The following is a 22,461-nucleotide window of genomic DNA, read 5'->3' as shown; positions in this document are numbered from 1 at the left end:
ACAAGGAAGTGTAGAGTTTTTTACACCTATTTCTACTTAGGCATCTGAATCCTCTACCTTTGAGTAAAAGCTTGGGGATCTGGTCTTTAATCTTTGACCTACAATTGCTTTACTACGTGTTCAATTGACTTAATGTTCTTGAGGTTCAGTAAATGCATAAATATTTGCAGGTCTAGCCCATAATTGTGATTGTTTATCATGTAATGGTGAATTAGTTATTACTGAACCCTATACTAGGAGCATTGACCATGGAAGTTGATGAGCCACTTTTATGTTTGTCTGCTCGCAGTACAAGGTGAAGATTTGGGAAATGGAGTTGGCGTTCGCCTTTTTATAAAAGATAAAGGTTTAATCTCATGTTTTCAGGTTTCCAAAGGCGTATTTTGAATAGTAAGCAAAAAGGATTGTTTCAAGTGCAGCAAGAGGAAAAAGTGCTTCTCAAACATTCATAAGTGGCTACTGATTGCATAAATTTATCCTAGGCATATTTACATAGTACATATGGCTATGCATCTGCAATGCTTTTATCATTGATTTGGTATGCAACTCTAGACATGACCATTTCCTTGTTCCTCTGTTTCTGCTTCCTTGATTGTGTATAGTGATAGTGTAGGACTGCTCTGTGTATTACATTTGTACAGGGCTTTAGATGTAGAAATTGTGCTTGAGTATTAACGTAAAAATGTTAACATTTAATGTCTTTACTAATTAAAATGTAATCCCACTGCTTACCTGGCATCAGACGCCAGTCAGCCTTGCTGGGTCTGCTGGATCTCGTTTGTGTATAATGATGATTATGTAACACATCCACTCCTCCATTGCTTCCTGACGTATATGCAGTTGTAGGTGAAGTGGCAGTAACAAGCCAGGAAAAGGCAGCCTTTTAAACCACTGTGGTATTTCAACACTGAGTGATTTAAATTAGACCACAGAAATGCACCTGTTTGGTTAGTACAAAACTGCATTTGGTAGTTACTGATGGCCTGTATGCCCTTTTTCTAGTAAAAAGTTGAATAACGTGACTAATTTATTTACAGGGAAGACCAAAAATACTAGTACGTTATTTTATTTGCTTTTTGTAAAGGGTGAAGAGAACTGATTACATAATGGCAAAACAGCAATTTAAATCAGTGGTCCAAATTTCTTCCATAGCACATTAACGTTTGATACTGGCTGCATTTGGAATCTTTGTCTTCCTTCCTGCCCTGACTCACTGTATTTTGTATTCTGTACAGAAACCCTGTGTATGTCTGGGTATTAAGTTGCTTTCAAAGTTTGCACAAAGTATTTGGTGGCAAAGAAGTGATAATTTGATCAGTAGAATCCCTTGTTAGGATGATCTTGGGATTCCTAACTTCCACGTGGCTATTTGAGGCTCTAAGCAAGTCACGTCTTGGATTTAGGTCATGAGTTTTCTTTTTAAGCCGACAATCTCATCAAGCAGCTCCTTTTAAGCACAGCTACTCCCTAAGGGCAACCTTTCTGGCTGTCCTTGGAGCATATCATTTAAGACTAGACATGCAGCTTATGCCTCTTGATGGTCTTTTGAAATGCTGGGGCTTCAACGGCACACCTTTTACAAGCTTCCTGTCTTCCTTCTTTTCTAAACAGGAGAGCAGTTAATGCTGTCTTTCTTTTACTTGAACAGCCGTGTTTCTGTTAATTCCCTCATAACGGTTCTCAGTTGGTCAGATTTTATATATTTATTTATTCTTACCTGAATGATATTTCAATAAGAGCAGAAACATGGCAGCTAGCTCTACTGTTGCTTTAATGAGCTGTGCTCTCTGTCCATCCACTGATGGATTATAAATCATTAAAATAGTTCCCTGGTAAGCACTCAGAGCATATTTCATCTGGGTTTCATTTTTTAATGCAGTCATAAGTGAGCTGTACATTCCATAAGCACGTTTGAGTGCTATGGCAACAAGAACTAGGAGACTTGTGAGAATTGCATGGTATTCACTGAAGCAATATTTTCACCCATCAGGCACTTGTGATGACAGCAGCCAACATTACTTTTGGCCATCTTTCCAGTGAGACACGTACCAGCACTCTTGCTGAGACAAGTATTTGTTTACCCCTTTATTCAAGATCTGCTCTGCCATTATCAGTGCTTTTCTCTTCCAATAGTAGGAGCAAGGTGTATTGGATGCAGTGTCTTGCAAAACTTGTTTAATGTAAGAAAAGTACAGCTGTGTAGAAACGTTGCTGATGGGGCATTAGCATTGGCACAGTCAGATAAAGCCTATGACGTTAGTAAGCTCTCTTTTATATGCTTAAAACAGGGCTGAACAACTTTTGTATCAGTGAGACGTTGCTTTATAGATTTTTGTGCTCTGTAGAGGGGACCGAGCTGTCTTTGATCTAAGATTATATTTTGTTTTTAGTGTGGTGAATTTCAAAGCTCTCACTGACCTTAGGGGAAACAGGATTAACATATCTCTGTCAATAGGTTGGTCCTGCTCATGCTGCTGTTCTGCAGCATAGGTGGGCTGTTAACGCACATCCCTGTACTGGTGTTCAGTTTTGGTGAGAGGTAGGGCTAGCTCTTTCCATGCTTGGTATTGATTCGTATGTAATGGAAGTCTAGCTGGGATGGCAGCAGCAGTTCACCAGCCCCAGATGTTTATGCTGGGGGCAGGAATCTCTCCTCAAAAGGAAGGGTGAACTTGACCATTAATAATCTGGTGTTAATGTGTACGAAGGTGAGGCACTGTTTACACAGCAGTTGTAGGTGTGATGTGAAGGGGTTTGGAGCAGGATGTTCTACTGCCTCTACTTACATGTTTTCTTGATTGCTGCTGTGCTACACAGATGATTATAGTCCCCATCTGCCTGGCCACAGCTCTGCTGCCCAGGTTCTGCCCACCCAGACTTATTGGTTGAGCAGCTCAGGAGAGCTGCTCAGTCACACTGAACCAGGTGTTTTGTTCATCTTTCCTTTCATCACTGACTCCAGGAGCTTTCAGAGGACCCACTTCCTATGGAAAGCTGGAAGAAGTGTGTCTTTCAGTTGGCAGATAGTGGGGTTGGTAACTTCCCAGACCATGGCAGGTGGAAGAAAGCATGTGCACAGATCTTAATGTGCTTAAGGTTAAATTTGAGCAACCATTTCCAAAGTCAGGAAAATGCAGCTGCCATGGTGGATTGAAGATTTTCCAAAGTGTTTCTTCCCTGATGTGGCGGGGAATTCAGGTATTGCGTGTATCAGAATACACAGAAGGAGTGGTGTTTTGAGGATGCTTTGCATTTCTGAGTCTTCCAGAGTTGTTATAGCGGGGAGTCTAAAGTACAAACAGCTCAATGAAGGAGGTTGTTTGGTGAGGTAAGAGTTGGCTGTTGAACTTCTGGTTCAGGTAATAATAGTGGTTGCCCTGAATTTTTGTAGCTGATGGTACAAGAGTACTTTAGCAAAACATCCTTCTCCCACTCTGGCAAAGGGAAAGGGTTGGAGGAAGTATTCTGTGGTTATCCTGGAAGTTGGAAGTTAGTGGGATCTATTTTTAGTTCTCCCATAGGCTTTGCCAGAGGATTTAGCCTACCAGCTGATTAAGTCTGAGAGAATATTCCTTTAGTACCATTCGGACAGACGTTGCCATTACAGACAGACACCATAAGCCATTGTTTCCCCAATACAGCTCAAACCTGTTGTTGGAGTAGGTAACTTAGGATGGCAAAAAGACCTTTTAGATGCTAGGGTTCTGCATGAGAAGTAACAAACCTTGCTGATATTGGAGGGTATCGGGACATTTAATTTGTTAATGTTTGTGAAGCTATCAAAGATATATGGATAGGAAGCTGTATCTGTAACATCATGGTGGTGGTTTTTCCTGTGTTCACTGTTTAAATGTTCACTTGCACTAAGAACATCTGCTGTCTCAAAATCTTGATCTGCAGAGATGACCATCTCTGTGAAGAGTATATTCATTACTTGAACAGAAAAGGAATTGTCTGTCAGCCCAGCCTTTTCTTCTATTTTTCTTCTCCAGCTGAGAAGGAATAAGCATAATTTCAGAGAAAATAACTCTCAGCAGAATTCACCATTAATTTTGTTTCCTAATGACGTGTAGCTTCTCATTCACCTTTTGTTTGGTGCTGGTAAGGACTGAATTTTAGGAAATTGAATTTTGCAAGTATCTACATAGCAAGGAGGATTATTTTTCTAAGAAAAGAATTGGCTAGCTAGCTATTAACTGAAGCTTTTGGGTATTGTGTTCAGGTAAGTGAAAGCATCACACTGAAAACGTGAGATGTATTTTAAAGTATTTGTACGGCTAAAGAGAGACACAATTTAATATGCATTATTTAAATATCCCTTCAGCTTTTTATCATCAGTGTTAATTTCAGATTTCATTGTCTCATCCTGTATTTGAAGAATTAATGGGCATAATAGCCTAATGTACGGGGATATCGAACTTGCATAAAGATGTATGAGTGATAATACCATAGTATTATGTGGGAAGTAATTATTCCTATGCTTCTTGTAAGAGAATATGTGAGTTTTTGAATTGATTGTGAACAAAAGGAAGAGAGGGAGGAAGGAGCAGAAGGCCTGAAGTTGGTTTCTGCTGATATAACTTGAATAGGACAGTATATGGTCTTCATTGTTAAAGGTCATGAGAAGTGTGTAAACTGAGTAAGCGTTGACAGGAAAAAAGTGCTGCCATTATTATACTGAGATTGTCTGATGCAATTTGTTTTATTTTCATTTCTACTTTTATTGATATGACACACAAACTCTTCAAGCCAAAGGCTATCTTTTGTAACGCTTATATTTTGCCTGAGACAATGGGATATCTATCCATTGCCCAGCTTATGATTCTGCAACAATCCAAATAATTATAGGTAATAATGGACTAATACATGAGTATACCTTTACAAAAGTAATTTCTGTGTGACCTACTTAATAATTTCTGAGCATGCAAGTGTTAAGTATCATTAATACTACATGTGGCCGTTGTTCCTGCTTGCACTAACATTTTATTCATTCTTGCCATTGTAACAAAAGCTTTTTTTTTTGTTTTGTGTGTTTTGTTTCTCTCTCAGGCTCAAAATGCACAGCAGCTCCATGAAAGGATCCAGTCTTCTAGTATGGATGCAAAGTTAGAAGCACTGAAAGACTTAGCCAACTACTCACGGGATGTTACGTTTGCCCAAGAATTTATAAACCTAGATGGCATTTCCCTCCTGACACAAATGGTTGAAAGCGGTACTGAGTAAGTATTCTGGTTAAACTCTGATGGTCCTCCTGTATGGGGTGCTTTTGTGCTCACTCTGAGTGCCTGAAGTATTTCTGTATACAACTTACAATTTTATATATAATAAAACATCTGAAGAGTTCTGAGCTGCTATATAAAATAAAACATATGAAGGGTTCTGGGCTGCTAGGATAGTGTATCCATTATAAATTAGAAGATTTTTTTTTTTTTTTAATTTCTCCTAATGATGGGCTGGTGACGACTGGGGGGTCAGCAAAGTAGGAAGTCACCAGTACCCTCTGTGCCATAAAGTTTTGGGTAGACTGTGGTCCTAGTTTCTTCTCCGCTCATTAGAATTTAGATAAATCGTTGATAGTATATTTAAAGGCTGATATTCAAGAGATGTCATCTGAAAACACTGTTTTAAATTTCATGTTACTGAGAACATGTGGAGCAAAATGCAGAGCTTACTATATTTCCATTTTTATTGTTTTAATTCTGGCTGGAGTTTTTCAAATAACAATGGCTTTTTGACAGGAAATGGAAAGCTGACCTATGAAAATACATTTATTCTTTGCCAGAACATTTGGTGAAATTCAGGACTATGATCCTAAGTGTCTATTGGCTTAATGTGGAGAGTACTACAGGAAAAACATCAACTGCATTGTTGCATTACTAAATTGTGTTCTAACAGTTACTATTTCAAGTAGGCTTTTGCTTTCAAGTAATAGTTTTAGTGCTTTGCAGTCAGTGTCAACCTCTACTACACATGAAGAAATTAACAATACCCACACCCTTTCCTGAGAGAAAGAAAATGCTCTGAGAGTAGCTTTCTCATTTGTTGGGAATGTTCAGTCTTGTGGACTGGACTTCTGAAGTCAATCGCTGAATGCTTGTGTTCCCTTGGATTCAAGAAAGTAAATAGTGTTAGAGGGTAAAGCAAAAGTAGTAAGTGGGCTTTAAAATGGAACACAAATTATCTCTGATGGTCCCACGCAGGACATACTGGTGATTTGCCACAGAAAAATTAAGTACTTTTTGGAATCCAGTAGTCCTTAGATTGGGAAATGTAAAAGTACACTCTTACTGATCCCTGCCTGTTATGTGGTCAATGGTTTATTGAACTTTGAATCCCTATTGCCTAACTCTAGCTATATACTGGATTTCCAATAGCTCCTGATTTCATCTTAAGTGTTTTGGTATTATGGTGTGGTTTTTTGGTTTTTTTTTTTTTGTGTGTGTGAAGTCATCTGTGGCACATATTATGCCACTTTAAAAAAAAAAAAAAAAATCCTGGTTATCAAATTTGTCAACTTGTCTTATGTTCGTATAATATTTGTTGTTCAGGGACCAAATTAAATTGAAAACCAAAGACAGGCTTAAGTTGATGTAAACATATGCACACAGTTACTGTACTAATTAAAAAATACACTGAATGGGCAGGCTCATATGTGCCTATGGAGATCAGAACATAAGCAAATTAAAAAACACTGCCTTTGTAGTTTATTTAGTTGTGAATTTATTTAAGTTAAATGGTTTAACTTATTCCACTGTGGAAGGTATTTAAACTAAAGTGCTTTATTTTCTATTGAAACAGACAGGGAACATTCACATTTTTTACAAGCATTTCTTTTAGCTGCATCAAGGCTAAACCAAGTGCCTTCCTCACCCTTCAGATGTGCCTGTACTACTGTTTTATAGCCGTGGGGTGGGCCAAGCTGTAGCAGACTGGTCTGGATTAAAAATAACTATCTGGGAGGGAAACTACTTAAGCCAGCACCACTGTTGAAAGAACTGCCTAGCAAATTACACCCTAGTAGTAATTCCTGGCTATGGGTATAAGTTTTCAAACCACACAGCAGGCTTGCAGACTGGACATATAAGCAAGGTCTATTGCCTTTTAAGTGGCTTGCCTTTGGAGGGATTTCAGAATTTTCTTTTTAGCTGGTGTAATGTATCACCAAAGATGCACTGATCGATCTACCTGTCTAAGCTATTTATCAGTGTTTCTGCCTGTGGGGAGAAACACTGTCTAGTTCGGGCATTGAACAAAGACTTGGACTGTAAGAGTTTCCAGCAGCTTCACATGTTGATGAACTCTTAGTATGCACTGCAGTCTTTTTCTGTGTTCAACAGCCTAGACGTTCTTCAACTTCTGAGGAGTTCTGCTGGTCAGGTTTTTCCACATCTGGCTTTGTGAAGGGAGTTGTAAAACAAGGACATCTGTGCTACACTGTACATTCCCTTCTGCTTTTATACTGTGCATCACTGGCTGATAAGCGCATATTTAACAGAACTTGAGATTTAATGAAAGGAGCAAATCCTAACATAATCAGACTCAGCAGCCTAAGCCTGCCATGGTGCTGCTGCTTTCCTTTCTTGTCTGACTTCAAGCTATTGATCCTGTCCTCCCACTTCAGGGTCTGTCACTCATTGCTATTTCAGCACACTAAGCCAACAAACTTCTTCCACAGAAGCACTGTTTTTTTTGGTTTGTTTTTGTTTTTGACTTTATTATTACAACCAAACAGCTTCCTAAAATGGCCTGTGAGTGAACAAGGTATGTGTAGGAGGCAAAAAAAGGTAATACATGGAGGAGAGAGTGGGAAAAGGGCAGCCAGCTGTTTGAGTGCCCTAGGTTCTCAAGGAAAAGCAACTCAAGTCAGTCAATTGCCCTCTTACGTTCTCTATTCCTGTTTTCACGTGGACCCTCTGCAATACTGTTAATTAGAGGGTCTCGCAAGATGCTTGCTGAACAAAGCAAACTGAAGGCCTCCTTGCCATTAGCTCCCACCCTCGGCTGTGTGCCCTCGGCACTGTGATTTTGTGGGCTGTGCTGCTGACCAGGTCACCCAAATGCTTAAAACCAAAGAGCTCTTTTCCCTCCTTTACCCTGCCAATGCCTGCCACTTTCTTTTCCCCAATGGTATTTTTACCTCTTAATCATTTCAGTATCTGTAGGTGGACCTACCCAGATAATATTAGCATTAGAAAGCGGGGCAGTGTTACAGGAGGAGTGAGCAGCCAGAAGTTTCAGGGAAGGGCAGAAACTTCTTTGGCCCAGTTTTAGAAGGCAATATATTTTGTAAATATATTACTGTGGAGCTCCTGCCCACCTTTGAGCTACTGTTGCTGAGCCAACCTTGCTTCAATGAGGCTATGACTCAACCATACAGCTGAAAGAACCCTAATGGCTTAGGGCTGCTAAGAAATGGCCGACTCCCTGCCCTCTTCTCCTGGTCTTTGTGTGGTAACCTCTACTCTCCAGCCCAGGCCTACTTCCATCCTGGAGCTGGTTCTGGTGTCTGGATTCTTCGCAAAGCCAATCCGTCTTGTTAACGTGGCTGAAAAGTATCCACATCTGTTTTTCAGAGTTTGTTTCCTGCTCAGTTTGAGATTTGCAGAAACAAGAGAGGAAGCGGGCATGAGTGGATGCAGAAAAGGCCCTTTTCTGTGGCAACAAACCACTATATTGGTATAGGTGCATCATTGCTTTACAACTGGAGAGCAGGCATGTTTAGAAATAGCGTGAGAGTGGCTGTCTCTGCTCTGGTACCGCAACCCAGAGACTGGCACTAAGACTCTGTGGTGGTTAGCGGGGATGGGACATACCCCATGGGGTGGCTGCTGCTGCTCTGCAAGGAGCCCCTCTGTGTGCTTTCCCAGCTGCCCATGGGTTAATGCAGCTAAGGACAGCCCTAGATCAGTAAGCCCAGGCTGAGTAGTGCCTCTGTTCACGGTGTGGTGCAGCTGTGCTAGAAATCGATGAATTTTGTTAATTCAAGCTTCATTCTCTGTTTTCCCCAAAAGGGCAGACAGTGCTCATTAAAAGTACTGTCATGCTCAGTGTAAGGTTGCTCTGAGGTTTTCTCTGCACGTGGAACTCCGGTTAGGAGCAGCTCTTAAGTTATAATTTGAGTGTGTAATTAAGTTTTAGTGGGCAGGCTCTGGAAAGCAAGACTCCAGCTTTTTATATAACTTTCACCAAGGGGGAGGCCTATGCTTTATTTATAGTTGGCTTTATTTATTGTGCTACTTACTCATTATTTCAGTGAAGCTGATGACTGTAAAAGTACATTGCAAAGGAATGTAGATCCCTGGGTTTCTAGTTACCTCTGCTTCATTTTGCTGGTGATGGAAAAAAAGTAGTAATATAAAAAGTTGACAGAACTAACGGTGTTTTCTAGTTAATATTCCATATGTTATATTCCTGAATATTGAAGAAAATGAGAATGCATTACAGAATAGCCTTTCCAGTTTTAGTATAGCTTGAAAAATAATGAATTTAGAGAGGTTTTTTTTATTTTGCATATGTTTTCAAAAGTGGTTTTAATACTATATGTAATTACCATAATTTGGGCCAGATCTCCTTGAGTGCCTGCAGCTTAGAGCAAATGAACTGTAGAAATGGAGTGTGCTGGGACAAAGCCATAGGGGTTGGTGGTAGACAGATTGTAGGGTGCATGGGGCTGTAGTGAACTGCGTCTTGTCAATATGAACATGTTTATATCAGCAGATATGGAACTTGTCTTAGAAACTGTCCACATGTATCAGGATCCTGTTGATTGAGACGGCTCATCTTTGTTTTTCCTTCAGGCTCGCTCTTCCTTCCAGAGCATGCAATGAGTCTCTTATTAATTGAAGAAAAAAAAGGAAGGGGGGGGGGGGGGGAAGAGCTATATTTATGTTTATTTTTATGGTTCAGGTGACCTACAAATTATATCAGAGGCTGCAAGACAAGTTAGGTCATGAAGAACAAGTAAATTTTGATTCAATTTTATAATTATCCATGATATCAATTAATTTTTTGGACTCTGTGCATCTGTATCACCAAAGGAGGGGTGTGCATGTGCACACAGTTATTTTCCTTTTCAGAGTCTTTTCAGAGAGAGATTTCAATAGCACTTCTAATGCTTTTTTTTTTTTTTTGTCTGAAGCCCAGTTTGTGCCTAATTCAGGGGAGTTATGCCTCCATATATGGCGACCACACAGATACATGGTCCATCTGGTTGAATGTATTGACAATGTAAAAGGGAAGTGTAAGGTTGTGCTGCTTCTGCTCTCTCACCACAAGACTGCAAGGCCCTAAAATGAGGCAGGAGGAGAGCAATGCTAGAAGGTCCTAGTTACCGTAAACACAGAATGGTAGGGGTGGAAGAGACCTCTGGAGATCATCTCATCCAACCCCTTGCTTGAGCAGGGACATCAAGAGCAGGGTGCAAAGGACCACATACAGGCATGTTTTGAATGTGTCCAGGGAAGGAGACTCCACAACCTCTCTGGGCAGCCTGTTCCACTGTTCTGTCATCCTCACAGGAAAGAAGTTTTTCCTCATATTCAGGTGGAACTTCCTGTGTTCCAACTTGTGCCCATTGCCCCTTATGCTGTCTTTGGGCACCACTGAAAAGAGTCTGGCCCTGTCCTCTTGACACCCACCCTTTAGATATTTATAAGCATTGAGAAGATCCCCCCTTGGTCTTCTCTTCTTCAGGCTAAACAAAGCCAGGTCTCTCTCTCTCTTGCCTCGTAAGAGAGATGCTTCAGTCCCCTGATCATCTTCATAGCTCTCTGCTGAACTCTCTCCACTAGTTCCCTATCCTTCTTGAACTGGGGAGCCCAGAACTGGACGCAGCACTCCAAGTGTGGCCTCACTAGGGCAGAGTAGAGGGGGAGGATAACCTCCCTCGACCTGCTGGCCACAGTCCTTTTAATGTGCCCCAGGATATTGTTGGCCTTCTTGGCCATAAAGGCACATTGCTGTCTCGTGGTCAACTTGCTGTCCATCAGCACTCCCAGGTCCTTCTCAGCAGAGCTGCTTTCCAGCAGGTCAACTGCCAACCTGTACTGGAGCATGGGGTTGCTCCTCCCCGCGTACAGGACCCTACACTTGCTTTTGTTGAATTTCATGAGGTTCCCCTCAGCCCAGCTCTCCAGCCCATTCAGGTCTCACTGAATGGCAGCACAGCCTTCTGGTGTATCAGCCACTTCTTACAGTTTTGTATCATCAGCAAACTTGCTGAGGGTACACTATGTCTGTTCATCCAGGTCATTGATGAATATATTGAACAGATCCGAACCCAGCACAGACCCCTGGGGAACACCTCTAGTTACAGGCCTCCGACTAGACTCTGTGCTGTTGATCACAACCGTCTGAGTTCTGTTGTTGAGCAGTTCTCAGTCCACCTCACTGTCCACTCATCCAACCCACACTTCCTAAGCTTACCTACGAGGATGTTATGGGAGACAGTGTTGAAAGCCATGCTGAAGTTGAGGTAAACAACATCCACTGCTCTCCCTTCATCTACCCAGCCAGTCATGCCATCATGGAAGGCTGTCAGGTTGGTCAAGCATGATCTCCCCTTGGTGAATCCATGTTGACTACTTCTGATAACCTTCTTTACTTCCTCATGCCTGGAGATGATCTCCAGGATGAACTGCTCCATCACCTTTCCGGGGATGGAGGTGAGGCTGACTGGCCTATAGTTTTCCAGCTCTTCCTTCTTGCCCTTTTTTGAAGTCTGGAGTGACACTGGCTACCCTTCAGTCCTCGGGCACCTCTCCTGTCTTTCATGACCTTTCAAAGACGATAGAGAGTGGCTTAGCAACAGCATCTGCCACCTCCCTCAGCACTCATGGGTGCATCCCATCAGTGCCCATGGATTTGTGAGGATCCAGTTTGCATAGGTGATCTCTAACCCAATCCTCCTCAACCAAGGGGAAGTGTTCCTTTCTCCAGATTTTTTTTCTTTCTCCTCCGGGGGCTGAGATGCCTGAGGGCCAGCCTTAGCAGTGAAGACTAGAGTAAAGGCGGCACTCAGTAACTGCCTTCTCTGCATCCTGTGTCACCAGGGCACCCACCTCATTCATCAGTGGGCCCACAGTTTTCCCAGTCTTTCTTTTACTACTGATGCTTTTGAAGAAGCCCTTCTTGTTATCCTTGACATCCCTTGCCAGATTTAGTTCCAAGTGGGCCTTGGCCTTCCTTTTTGCATCTCTGCATATCCTGACAAAGTTCCTATATTCCACCCAAGTGGCTAGTCCCTTTTTCCACATACTGTAAACCACTTTCTTCCATTTGAGTTTTTCTAGAAGCTATTTGCTCATCCATGCGGGTCTCCTGGCTCCTTTGCTTGACTCCTTCCTCCTAGGGATGCACCGATCTTGAGCTCAGAGGAAGGGGTCCTTGAATATTAACCAGCTCTCTTGGACGTCCCTACCTTCTAGATCCCTAGCCCATGGGATTCCTCCAAGCAGGTCTTTGAAGAGGCCAAAGTTAGCTCTCCTGAAGTCCAGGGTTGTAATCCTACTTGTTGTCCTGCTTCTACCACGCAGGATCCTGAACTCCACCATCTCATGGTGCCTGCAGCCAAGGCTACCCACAGTCCTCACCTCCTCAACTAGACCTTCTTTGTTTGTTAGTATAAGGTCCAACATCACACCTTGCCTCTTTGGCTCCTTCACCACCTGTGTGGGGTACCTGATGAAATGTCCTCCTGATGGCTGATGAAAAATATGTTCAGGAACCAAACTGGAAGAAACGATCATGTCTTCTTGCTACTCCGTCAGAGATAATGTAGTTTGCTTATTCAGAGCTATGTTCCGTAGTCTAGCCCAGAGCTAATATTTCAGAAAGTCATGCCTGTATAGATAGTCTTTCTGATATAGTAGAATACTGGTAAAGATGTGTTTGGTTTTGGTGTTGGTTTTTTTTTTTTCCTTGATATATCAGGAGAGTCTGACTGGAACAGACTCCCACCCTTCCTTAAAAGGAAAAAAAGCTCCTCATAGTCCCTTATAAAGTAAGAAAAGGGGAATGTAAATCACAAGCCGTAAGTATTGAATTGAAAGACCAAAGAGTTAATAAAAGGAATCTAAACTTATTTTTGTCATTACCAGTAATAATAATAATAATCATCTCATGACTGGAAAGAAACAGGAAGGCCTATGCAGAATTTTCAGTATTTTTTATTGGCAGTGTCATGCTGTCTGTCACTTGTCATTTGGCTGAAATAATATGCAGTTTTTGCTTAAAAAAAAAAAAGAGACTATGCTAAGCCTAGCTGTCTTGACAGTAGCCAGAATTGTTCCTGCTGCTGTTGAGAAGATTGTTCTTCAGAAGTCTGCTTCATCAATGTGGCTGTGCTGAGCAGCTTCGTTGCAGTACAGCTGTGGCACAGGAGCATGCCAGTTGATGCTGCTCGGACATAGTTGCAGATAGCCTGGTTTTAATTTTAATGGGGTTGTAATTGCTTAGTGCAGAGTTTGGAGAGAAAAACTTTATCTAAATTGTGATTGTTAAATTTTTGTCTTCCTATTCAAAATAATAAAGGCAGCTAGATCAGATTCATGCAAACTTCTAAATAAATAAATAAACGTATAGTTGTGTGGTTTTAGGCTATTTCTTTAAGATCGGTCTTCCGTTGAATACATGCAGTTGCAGAGTTGGCTGCTGTACAGCTGGAAGTCTCTGAGACGGCAGTTGTGCATGCTTTAAGGACAAATTGTATTATTCAGTGGAATTCTAGCTCTTGGCTTTGTCTTACGGAGATAATGCTGTATACCAGCCCAGTGGAAAACTGAATACAGATTGGTTTCAAGTTACTCCAACTTTTAACACGCTTTCTGGGACACTTGCTCACATACCTGCTAATGGTTTTTTTTCCATCCCAGTCTGATGAGTATTTCAGTAATGCTGTCAAAACACTTAAGCAGCCCTTGTTCACAGCCACTTGTTCCCGTCCTGCTTAATCTGAAGAGTTATGCTAGTACTGTTTATAGTAAACTGGACTGGAAAACTGTTGTAGATTATTAAAAGTGACAATAAAGGCTATTTTTAATACAATATTCCTTAACCCAGTTCAGTTCCCGGACTGAGCTCACAGTGTTCCCCCAGAAAACAGTTGTGCAGGCACAACTCACTGGGTAAATGGAAAATATGAACAATGCTAAGCTAGTAGGTCTAAATAAAGTAATTATTTTCCACTCTTCCTAGCTACTGGCTGCATAGTCCCTGTTTTCTCTCTTGGTCAGCTCCAATACTCATTTGATTCCTCAGTGAGCCAATTCAGTTTGCTAATCTGGCAGAAAGTAAGCCAGCCAATGGAGGAAGCAAAATAATTTGTAGTTTTGACAGCATGGGCTGTTAGACAGGCTTAGCCATTCCTGTGAAATTTCACCTGGAAGCATAGATTACTTAATCCGACATTGCTGCCAAAATCAATTCTTGTCCAACAGGGGCTTTATGCGGTCTTCATTTCTTAGTGCTTCTGTAATGTCGGGAGAGTGTGACTATTGTCTGTGAGGCAAAAATCCAAAATAGTATATAAAATCAAGTTGTACAGTTATACCACTATGGAGATGGTGACAGTAGGAGAATGATAAAGGGCTGCAGCCCAGTCTTTCAGTGCAGTTCCCATAAAGGAAGAAAACAGGGTAGGTTTTCTTTGTGGGTGGATTTTCTTTATGTTGGTTTATTTTTCTCTTGCTTGCTCTGTTTTGGGTTTGTTTCCTTATCAGTCTTCAGGCTTGGATTCCACCCTCCCTCTCAACACACACACAAGCACTATATCTTGCTGATCAATGTCATGTACATAGCGCACACTGTACGTTTTGGATAAAAGCCTCACCTGAAGATTGAACCATCAAAGATCACAACTTTGGAGAGAAGGGGAGAGTTGCTGATCCTTGCTCTCTCCCCATCCTAAATGGCTTTTCTCCAGGGTTGTTTTTCTTACTTTGCCTGTGCTTAAGAATATTAGCATTTAAATGACCCCTGCCAAGTGGTGATATCAACACCTTGTTGACAGGATCAGGGAAGAGGAGACAGTTTTAATGGTTTTTGTTTGGCAAGCACTTGTGTAAAATGTGATAAAAAGAGTAATTCCGGCAGTGGATTTATATTTCCAAATGTTCTTCAGAGTACCAAGCTGGACAGAAATAATGTCCGATTTTTTAACTCCAGACAGAAGGGTAGTATTTGAGGAACCAGCAAACATAGGAAGAGCTTAAAATCTCCACTTCTCCAACTTCTCAGGATTTTTTTTTGTGTTTCGGACTGGTGGTGGCTGTGAGATGTTGTGGTGGCTGTGAGGAGTGGGAGGTCTGTTGCTTAACTTAATAATAATTTTGCAGATTTCATCCAAATAATTTATTTCAACCTTTTGGCCAGAGTGTATCCCAGACTTCATTTATATATGATAGCCCCACCTGATACAGACAGAAGGCAGGAATATGTACTCCTCTGTATTTGTCTTGCATATTTCTAAACACTGCCTGTTAACCAGAATGTGGGCTATCCTTGTGTTTGCCAGAAAAGCAGTAGCCAAATACTGATTGAATGTGGTTAGCAGGTCATTCCAGAATCATGAAGTCATTTAGGTTGGAAAAGACCCTGAAAACCATTGAGTCCAACCATAAACCTAATGCTGTCATGTCCACCACTAAACTATGTCCCTAAGCACCATGTCTACACATTTTTTAAATACCTCCAGGGATGGTGATTCAAGCCTGTTCCAGTGCTTGGTAACCCTTTCAGTAAAGAAACTTTTCCTAATATCCAATTTAAAACCCCCAACTCCCATGATGCAACTTGAGGCCATTTCCTCTCATCCCATCACTTGTTACTTGGGAGAAGAGACCAACACCCACCTTGCTACAATTTCTTTACAACTACCTGAAAGGAGCGATAAGGTCTCCTCTCCAGAATAAACCACCCCAGCTCCCTCAGCTGCTCCTCATAACACTTGTTCTCTAGACCCTTCACCAGCTTTGTTGCTCTTTGGACATGCTCCAGCACCTCAATGTCTGTCTTGTAGTGAGGGGCCCATCCATCATCCTGTCAGTTTTTCTGTACAGGCAGAAGTTTTTGTGAACATCTTCTGCTTTTGTTAATAATGTCGCTCTCCACAGCCATACTGCATGAAAAGCTTTTGTCTTTGTTGTTTTTTTTATCTTACTCTGCACGTCTTTAAACAGTGCAGGCTCAGAAACATTGGTTGCGGTGATGTGGTGTGACTGCTTTAGCTCTTGGTATAGCTAACTCCAGTGGGTCTGCACTGGCTTCCCCAACAGAACAACATTTCAGTAGTTCTCCCTGGTGCAGACAAGCCCTTACTGTGCACTGCATATTACGCAAGCTCGGGGTTTAGATTTGAGGTATCTTTGGTCCTTGTACAAGCAATTTTTGCACTGAACAGGTAGGAGTTGATCTGGTCAGGTCCTTGCTAAGCTAGTCTCCACTGGAAGCTGCTCATGATGTAACTTGCAGTATTTGAGCAAGTATTAAATCTGTATAGCTTGGGGAAGTCCAAAGGGAACCTCTGCGCCTTAGGATTCAGCTGGAAATATATCACGAAGTTCCTCTGAGGCCAAACAGGGTATATATTATGGTAGCGAAACATCTAAACCAGTAACTTATCGTTTATGTTTATTTTGCATTATGTTGGCATTTGTTTTGAGATTTCTCTGTGTATAAAAATGGCTGTTTTGTCTTTCACCACTATAGCATCTGAACCTTTCACAAATGCTAGTTAATTTACCCTCATAACGTTTGTGTTTTGGCCATGGTTTTATTGCCATCTGTGCAAGTGCCATTGAGGGATGGTTTCTTAAAAAAAAAAAAAAAAGTATCGAGCTAATTATAGTGTCTAGATTACTCAGACTTTCAGCATTTTTGACCATACCTGTGGTAACTCACCCAGGAAGCATTTTGCAGAACTGTCTGGTTGCTACCACAGAGGCAGCCCTCCGGAAGAAACAACAGCGGTATATATATAGAAAGAGGAAAGCTGATGGAGATGGGAGACAGTACTTGTTCCTTTCTAGGCTGATTTGCTGGAGGAGGTAGCTTGGCTACTCCTTCAGTGGTAACTTTGGTATGGTCTGTGGGTGATTGAGAGGAACTCCTGCTCATGCCAGGTCCTTCTGTATTAGGTTTTTGGTTCAATGATGGGATGAAAATAGCATGCACTCCTTTAGGTAACAGGCTCCACCTGTTCAGTAGCAGAAGTCTGTCTATAATCATTCTGTACTGTGTTGCTGCAATGTTTGTTGTCCTAGGTTGATTGCCGCTCATATCACGCTTTCCAACGCAACAGAGATTAATAGAAATTGTTTGGTCTAATACAATGGTTATCTTTCCTGTCAAGTCAAAATGTGCTGTCTTTGTATTGCTCCACCAGAGAAGTCCTGTATGATTCAATTATTTCTCCTTATTATTCTAAACTTACATTTTCTTTTACATTGCACAGTTTCTGACCTCAAGTTAACTGATTGCCAGTTAACTCAAGATGGGTTAGAGTTCTGTAAATATTAAGAGAGTTGCTGTCCTGATGTTTTGTGCTAGGATTCAGATGTTTGTTCTTTAATCGCTGCACTCGGTCATGGAGAAAATGCACCTGGTTATAGCCTGTTGTGAAAAATACCTGGCAAAACTGAGTCTGCCCTTTGAAGTGCTACAAGATCGGAAACACCACACTTGTTTCCCTCTGATGTCAGACAGACACAGCACCGATTTCAAGTTTACTTGCTGCTTAGCCAAAGTCAGCACCTGGATGAAAAGCAGCTGTTTTAAAAACTGGGCTTAGAAAGACGCTGTGAAGTTTTGCTGGCATGTGCTGCAGAAAGTTGCTTGGAGCCACGCACGTTTGAGAGATGACAAAATCCATTTGTGGTGGGCATTGTCCTTGTTAGGGTTTAGCAGAGTCTGCCTCAGCAAGGAAGCACTTCTGCAGAAAGTGCAGGAACGACATTCTGCTGAAGTTGGGATCTCCTACTGTGGGAAATGCTTTTAACTTTTCTGCTTCTAACAGCATGTTGAGGGTAACTTCCTAAGGCTGTCTTATTATCAGGATACTTTTTGTTCGCTCATTACTACTGGGTATACAGATGGCTGTTGTAGCATAAAAGAACCAAGCCTGTGAAATCCAAGAACAAAATCTTGTCATTCTTCTAATTTGTGGTAGGCTGTAGCCAAGTCTGTGCTTAGATACATGGTGAACTGTGCTATCGTTATCTTCAGGCATGAATATTGCAGCTCGTGGATTGTAATGAAAGTTTTCAAACCGCTGTTCCTGTGATGTACTCTATGTTTTCTCCCCTGATGGTTACAGAGGCCAGCCCAAAAGCTGCCCTCCCCGAGACTGGTCCTTCTTGAACAGAGTCTATACATAGAGTTGTGGTCTCTGTAAGAAAGCACAATGTTACTTATGCATAAAAAGAATGGGAAATGCAAGGTGGGAGGAGTTACTGCTGTACTAAAAGGAAAAAAATAATAAAAAAACCTCCAAACAAATAAAATCTAGCCAAGATCTGGGAGAGAGCTGAATCAGAGATTGGAGAGCTTGGAGTCTAGAGCTGTTATGGGCTGAACAGCATGGCAGCAAGTGCAAAGGGGAAGACCTGGGGAGAAGGGGACAGGGATGAAGGAGGGACCTCTTTATTCTCCTTTTGAACAGTAGACTGACCAGTGTGGAGCTGCAGCCAACCCTCTGAAATAGAACTGTAAAATGGATTTAGGAGACACAAGAAGGGGTTAAGTAGGAGATGGATTTTTTTTTTTTTGTGTAAGTGATGTTTTAAAAATAAGCTATTTATCTTGGATGCCATTTTTACAATTGGCAGTCTCTTTCTTCAGCTTGCTTAGTAGCATAACCAGCAGTTCTGAAGCCTGTTATTAGCGGGAGGATGACTTGCAAATTGTGATTAGTGGGCTACAGCTTTCAAATGCACTTATTTGTACCCCCACCCCCCAATATTTGGCTTTCAGTTTCCTGAATATAGTAATCTGATACCATAGCTTTTGGTTCACCAATGAGACACAACAATGTATATCTTGGGGGAAAGATAGGAAATGCCTAAATAAAAAAACCTCTTGGGGTATGTTAAACCTCTTCCTGCAGCTAGGAGCCAAATGTTTTGGAAGCTGCTTGGAAAGCATCATGCTTGAAGGTTGGGTGTGTAACTTGGCCTCTTAGAATTGGAATCAATAAGTTACATTCTGAAGTAGGTTATTGTCTTTCTCAAGTGGGTTGATGCAGCACCTTGGGTTTAAGCATGTCCGTTGGTATGTGAATCTTAAGAGCAAAAGAACTACCACTGAGCTTACCTGTTCTGTTGGAATAAGACTGCTGCACTTGCTCGTGCAAGATTTGTTTTGAATTGTTGAGTAAATGTAACTCTGTGGTTAAAAACCCAGGACAAATTCTTTGCCTCCTTTTGAAGTCAACAGAAAATTTGCCCCTGACTTCAGAAAGTCAGGATTTTGGTCTGTGGTTGTCCTAACTACGCAACAACTTTCAGCCATGCTGACACCTCTGTCAGTATTAGTGATGGAGACTGGAAGTAAATAAGAGTTTTTCAGGCAATGGGCTACACGTCATAGCAAGGAGATAGAAAATGCTTAATGTGTAAACCTTTTATTGTTTTGTACTAAAGACTACTTTTACACAAATACTTAACTAATTTAGGATGTCTAGGCATGCTTTAATGGTCAAGAGAAACAGGTTTTAGAGAAATCTGATATATTTCCTCTATCAACTGTCTTTTCTCTTCTGCTTTTTTCCTAACAGAAGTTAACACAAGTATTCTGAACAAATATTTGAAATTAATTTTGAGTGTTCTTTACCAGTTACTTAATTGTTTTTATTCACAGCAAATTGTTAGTAATTTACTGCCTCTTACTGTGTGTCTGTCTTTGAATTTTATGAAGCAAATATGGGTGTGTGGGGGTGTGCGTATGCGCGTAGGTAAATAGAGTTCAGATGTTTTAAAGTGTGTCTCCTCACGTGCAAGTTTTAATTTTGCAGACGATATCAGAAATTGCAGAAGATAATGAAGCCCTGGTAAGAACCTGATTAGATCATCACCTTGCACACTTCCTCTTCTTTTGCATGACTGAGTTCAGGCCCCTGCGCTAATCTTTATATGTAAATTCAACTGTGCATATTTATGCAACTAGTCTTCGGCATTCTCTATTTTCTGCTCTTTGATGCTTGTTAAATTTTTCTGATGAAGCCTTTTTTGCTTTGCTTGTGGAATGGGTGCTTCATTTCTGTAACTTTTGCAGAGGCTTCTGCTATTTCCTAAGTAAGGTTTTTGTCTTGTTTTTTAATTTGAGCAAACAAATGATCTCCCTTCCTTCCCCAAATCCCCTCTTAAATTTGTCTGGCTTACATGATTGATAGTAGGCAATTTTAATTATTGCTGTTAGTGAGATGAAAATAAGAGTTGTTGTGCCAGTGTGAATTCCTATTATTTGCTCATCCCAGGCAATGCTAGTTGCTGCAGATAACTGATAAAGGAAAACTGTAATAGTAAAGGGCCTCATATCAGAAAGTTCAGAAGCATGCTTGTTGCCCTGATGATTTTGAATGAGATTCTTCTGTGTGCTTCAAGTTGAGCACAGGCTTCACAGGCTTTGATAAATTGGGACCCCAAGAGATATTAGAATATCTTGATTGGCTTGCAAGTTTGACATGTGAAGTATACCTAAAGGAAGCAAAAGAATAAGTAATCAATTGACCATGCATCTGTTACTCTGGGAGCTGGATATTGTTTATCATGCAGGAAGTGGAAGCCATGCTAGATCATACTTTCACAAATCTGCTGTAAACCAAGTTCTGAAACTTTTATTATTAAGTAATTACCTAATAAATAAATTAGACAGAATAAATTTGGCAGGAAACTTAAATTCTTCCTCAAAGTTCACTTTCTGAACCCAATACAAGGTAACTTGTTTCATAATAGAAAAGTTAGGTTCTGAGGAAAATCGTTAAAATGGCATGAGGCTTTCAGAATTCTTAGAAACATCACCCCTGCTGAGACAAGGTACCTCCTGTGCATTTAGATGGTGGGGTTCTCCTCACTGCTGTGAATATAGTTCTTTGTGGAAGACAAGATACGTTCCTTCAGTATCTCTCTGCTTCCAAATTCTGTTATCCTGTAGACTCCTCTACATTAAGTTATGTGGTTGTCCTCAAGACAGTACTAAAATACTGACTTAGAGTTGCATTCACCCTGGTTTTAGGACCTGATCGTATTCATGGTCTCAGGTAAATTTTTTACACAGTTTAGTTTTGCTTACTCATGGGAACAAGGCATTACGCACTTTAAGAGGATTCTTATTGATTGGTGTAGATACAGCACGTCAGTGGACACAACAGTAAAGTGTATGTGACTACAGTTCACTCTAACTTTGGAAGTTAAATCCTGCCAGTAGAAGTGTCAGTTGCCTTCAGGGCACATAGTTTAATATTTTGATTTCCATCAGTAGTACCTGAAATGATACAATTAATATAATGCAAATTCTTGAGTTTGGGACTTGTGCTAAAAAAGATACCAGAGCCATTGGTCAGGATGTGAAACCAATAGTTCTGGAAGCTAGCCTGATTGTACATTTTGAAGGTAATATGTATATGCCAGTGTTCTATGAGTGTAGTTATTGAGCATCCTGACTGTTTTTCGCCCATATATTAATGGGAAAATGCCCAATGAAGCAAGAACTATATATATAAAAAAACCCACCTCAGAGCTTGATATAATGCACTAAACTAAACTTTAAAATTTTGCAGCCTTCACCTGCTGCCGTCTCAACTAAAGAAACTTAAAGAAATCGAATGCTAATTAAACAAAAAGTTACTTTTGTTTTACAGGATAGCATATTTCATAAAGTGTCAGTATTTAATTTTATCTCTGGTGGCTTGCAAATGCTAGCCTGACTTAATTAAAATCCGCTTTTTACCGAGAGGCCCTGTTTAATAGCTTTCTCCACTGAAGGAATGTCTTCTAAAATGCAAGTTTCTTTCTCTCTGGCTTTTCAGTTTTAGGGGTCCTCATTTTGTTTTGGAATTTTATTTATCCTATGTTGGCTAATACCTGGATTAAAAAAAAATAAATTCCTGTGAAGCAGCTTTGTCGGTTAACCTTTGCATTGCAGTACTGAATTGTAGTCAAGCCACACTGATTGGAGAGTGATGTCTTTCCTGTGTAGTTAGTTATTCCTGGTCTTTTAAGAAAAGCTGGTCCGTTTAAGGAAATTACCATGAATTGAGCAAAACCAGGACTTTAAAAGATGGGCAATAAGAGAGAAGACATTCTAATCACATCTTCATGAGGAACCAGAGGAAACAGTGTGTAATAGTTCCTCTGGGCTAGTTTCCCGTGCAAACACATGCTTAATGTAACTCAGAGTGGATTTAGTCATACTCCATAATGAGAGTATCTACACCTGGATTTATTCAAGAATAGTTACAGTTCTGTTTAA

At 40.8% G+C, this 22,461-nt stretch overlaps 1 protein-coding gene across 5 annotated transcripts in view; it reads left to right on the top strand.

Annotated features, from left to right (window-relative positions):
- ELMO1 (engulfment and cell motility 1) overlaps positions 1 to 22,461 on the top strand; it is a 314,254-nt gene that overhangs the window by 81,624 nt on the left and 210,169 nt on the right. For all 5 annotated transcript variants that reach the window (XM_064443946.1, XM_064443945.1, XM_064443950.1 and 2 more), the window contains 2 exons: positions 5,050 to 5,219; positions 20,006 to 20,041. In XM_064443946.1, the coding sequence (XP_064300016.1) occupies positions 5,050 to 5,219; positions 20,006 to 20,041 (206 nt within the window). The remainder of the gene's footprint in view (positions 1 to 5,049; positions 5,220 to 20,005; positions 20,042 to 22,461) is intronic.

Source organism: Phalacrocorax carbo, chromosome 2 (assembly GCF_963921805.1).
Source record: "Phalacrocorax carbo chromosome 2, bPhaCar2.1, whole genome shotgun sequence".
NCBI lineage: Eukaryota > Metazoa > Chordata > Aves > Suliformes > Phalacrocoracidae > Phalacrocorax > Phalacrocorax carbo.
Note: the sequence above shows the minus strand (reverse complement) of the source record. Positions and strands in the feature narration are given on the sequence as shown.